The 3,258-nt window shown below is 49.1% G+C and overlaps 1 protein-coding gene across 1 annotated transcript in view; it reads right to left on the bottom strand.

The window, feature by feature from the left end:
* Positions 1 to 3,258, bottom strand: part of GSN (gelsolin) — a 31,977-nt gene that overhangs the window by 18,607 nt on the left and 10,112 nt on the right. Inside the window, exon 5 of the mRNA XM_019648239.1 lies at positions 2,817 to 2,906. Within this exon, the coding sequence (XP_019503784.1) occupies positions 2,817 to 2,906 (90 nt within the window). The remainder of the gene's footprint in view (positions 1 to 2,816; positions 2,907 to 3,258) is intronic.

Below are 3,258 nucleotides of genomic sequence, written 5' to 3'. Positions count from 1 at the left end.
TATATGAACACAATATGTCAGGGAGTCCATATGTCAATCAAAGTCCGAGTACACTGTGCCCAAGTTCTGTTGGCATGTATATGATGGGCGGAGTCTACACGTGTGGGAGCCTATGCATGCCGGGCACGTCTGTACCTGAGTCTTTGCAGGTGTGTCTGACTCATGCATAGAGTATGTGTGTGCACAGGGGCTGCTGTCGCTGTGGCTTGCCCTGTCCGTGTCTTTGCATGTGTTAACATGGGTGCTTCTACCTCCCAGAGTCAGGCCTGGCCAGGCCAAAAGCACCTCAGTGGCCCCTAAAAAAAAGCAGTGCAGGACTCACATTGCCCAGGTCCAGGATGAAGCAGTCGCCATTGTTGAAGCTCTCCCAGGACATGGGTACTTCGGTGGCACGGACCACACGCCGCCCTTTGACCTGGAAGAGTCTCTGTACCGACACCTCATTGGGTACCACATGCTTGAATCCGGATGCCACGCCTCCTTTCTGTTGGGTCAAGGAGACAGCGTCAGTCTGGGGGAGAGGGTCCAAAGAAGCAGATACGGGGGAAAAGAGTAGGGTCGAGTTGAAGGAAATTCTGGCCCGTGAACCAGTGGGCTTCCAGCAGCTTCCGTACCACTGTGCTTTGTCGCCACCCCTTTGAAGCTCCTACTCCACTGACGAGGACCTCAAGGGCCACTTTCCTGGATCAAAAGCTGCAATCATTCCTTTCTCAAAACCAGCATTCCCTAAGAAACCCTAATCCCCAAGACATTCTGCAAGGAAAGGGCTCCATGGGGGTGAAGGAAAAAGGGCTTCCACTAAGGCCAGAAATGCGGCCACCCCATCCAGGTCCCTCTTTGCTGCCTCATTTGCGGAGCGAGGCCAAGTCTGACTCTTGCCACACAGACTCCATGAGGGCAAGGGGACAAAGGGAGCGAGTTTTAACTGGGCTCCTATATGTCAACACACAGTAAGCAATATGGAAATGTTTGTGAAAGGATAACGTCCACCTTGTGGGGCGTTTTGCATCATGTTATGTGGCAGGTGTCATTATCCCATCTTACAGATGAGGAAAGGGAAGCCCGAAAGTGAAGGGGCTTGCCTGAGATCTCACAGCTAGTCAGTGCTAGAGCTCAGATTCAAACCCAGGTGTGACTGAATCTCTAGGTTCCTCCCCCAATATCAGGCTTTCTTAGAGCAAAGGTCACTAGAGTCACTCAGGATGGGAGGCAGGAACAAACAACTGTTTGTTACCTGAACACCACTGCAAGTAATGGTGTTCCTGTTGTGAGTGGAGCGCCCCCTTGTGGCCTTTCTTGGTAAAACCATGAGGCCTTTCAAGAGGATCCCGTTGGGCCCAGCAGGGTTGCCAAGGTGTTCACAGAGCCTTNCTGTTCTAAGCAATTTATATCACCAATAACTTACATAATTATAGAACTCCTTTAATCCTTGCAACAACCCTATGATAGTTCCACTACTATCCCCATTTTATTCACACGGAAACCAAGACGCAGAGAGGTTAAGTAACCTGCACACCTAGAAAGTACCAGTCCTGGGATTCGAACCCAGGCCGTCTGATTCCAGAACCAGTATTTTCAATACTGACTCACTGTTGAGCCTGCAACCCAGCATCCCGTGTCTGGGAACTTGTTCTAAGGCCACACATAGCACAAGTGCAGAGAAACTCTTTGCAACCAGAAAAGGTTTCGGAAACATTCTCTGATGTCCATCAACAAGGGGCCTGCCAAAATTCTTATGTTCGTAAAATAGAATACGATATAGTTGTTATAAAGGGCCAGGTGGACCTCTAGTATAGAAAGATATTCCTGAAAAAAAAAAAGAAAGAAAGAAAGATATTCCTGAACTGTGTTGAGTGGGAAAAGGGCCACAGAACAGCATAAATAGTTTGGATCCATTTATATGGAATAGAGATGAAAAAGTATATAATTAGACACAGAAAGATGTAATGTGGATATTCTTTCACCAAAATGGTAATCACGTAACCACGATAACCCATGGAGCGGAGAGGAGGAGAGGTTGGTTTTTTATTTTTTTAATTGAGTATTGCTACTTTTATAATTAAGACATTTAAAAACTAGTACCGGTTATCTTAAGCCAGTGAAATTGCATTGACTTCTATTTTCTTTTTATGTTCTTGAGTATTGCTCGCTATTTTATTTTTACAGTGAGCATGTATTGTTCTATCAGAATAAAAATCACCAATGTGGTTTTTCGTTTACAAGATGAGAATCTGTACCCCGTTTTGTCCTTTTACCACAGATAAGCCCAGGGCACAACATGAGTGCCACGGTGAGGCGGGTCTTTCTTCCAGAGCTCAGCCACGAGACCAGCGTGCCTTAGCTCAAGAGCAGCTTCAATTCAGTTTTTAAAATCACAAGAAAAAAATTATAAATAAAGTCATCAACCATAACCCACCCCCCTACACACACACGCCCATTTCTGTCATATTTCCCCAAGTATTTTCCTAAAACACTTTACCATCAGTTTTCTCTGTGGACTCCCAGAAATCCTACAAAGTGGACCTTACTGCCCTTCTCCCCACTTTACAGACTTTGAAACTGAGCCCCAGAGAGAGGACATGTGCTGCCAAGACCCCACAGATGAACATGACACAGGTATGTCTGCAGTCGATGGCTTTCTCTTATTCTTGGTGCAGGAGGCAAAGGAAGCAGACGGGTGCCCACTGGAGACATGCGGATACTGAGCCTCTCACTGCACCCCCCCAGGTGTGCTTCTGCTCAAGATAGTTGAGCTCGGGAAGACCAGATCCCCTGCCTCCTTGTCCTGACCCCAGGGGACAGCAGCCGAGGCTCACCTTGTAGAGCTTGGCCAGCTTGCGGTTGGCTGCGTCCTCCTTGACTGTGTCCTCGGTACCCTCGGGCAGTGCCGGCTTGGGGCCAAGCACCTGCAGAGATGGAGATGAAAGAAAGGGTGGCCATGAGCTCCGGGCAGCCTCCTCCCTCAGGGAGGGGCCTGGGCTCTGGAGAGAGTCCCTCCCTCCAGGCAGGCAAGGGCCACACAGGCATCCATGGCAACCCCCCAGTTAGGGGAAGACCCCCCTCCAGAGACGTGCCGCATCTCTTCACATGCGTCCTGTGCGTGGAGCTCAACCAGATCGGCCTGTTAAGTCCTCCCCTCCCTGTAGCCTCATCTCCAATAGTCCTAAGAGAGCCCCTGGCTCCTCTGCCGTCAGGACAGTCCTTCAGATATTCACTCTACCAGTGCCTCCCTCGCCTTCTAAGAATAGCTACAGCTGC

The sequence above is a fragment of the Hipposideros armiger genome, unplaced genomic scaffold, assembly GCF_001890085.2.
Source record: "Hipposideros armiger isolate ML-2016 unplaced genomic scaffold, ASM189008v1 scaffold_123, whole genome shotgun sequence".
In the NCBI taxonomy this organism is placed as follows: Eukaryota; Metazoa; Chordata; class Mammalia; order Chiroptera; family Hipposideridae; genus Hipposideros; species Hipposideros armiger.
Note: the sequence above shows the minus strand (reverse complement) of the source record. Positions and strands in the feature narration are given on the sequence as shown.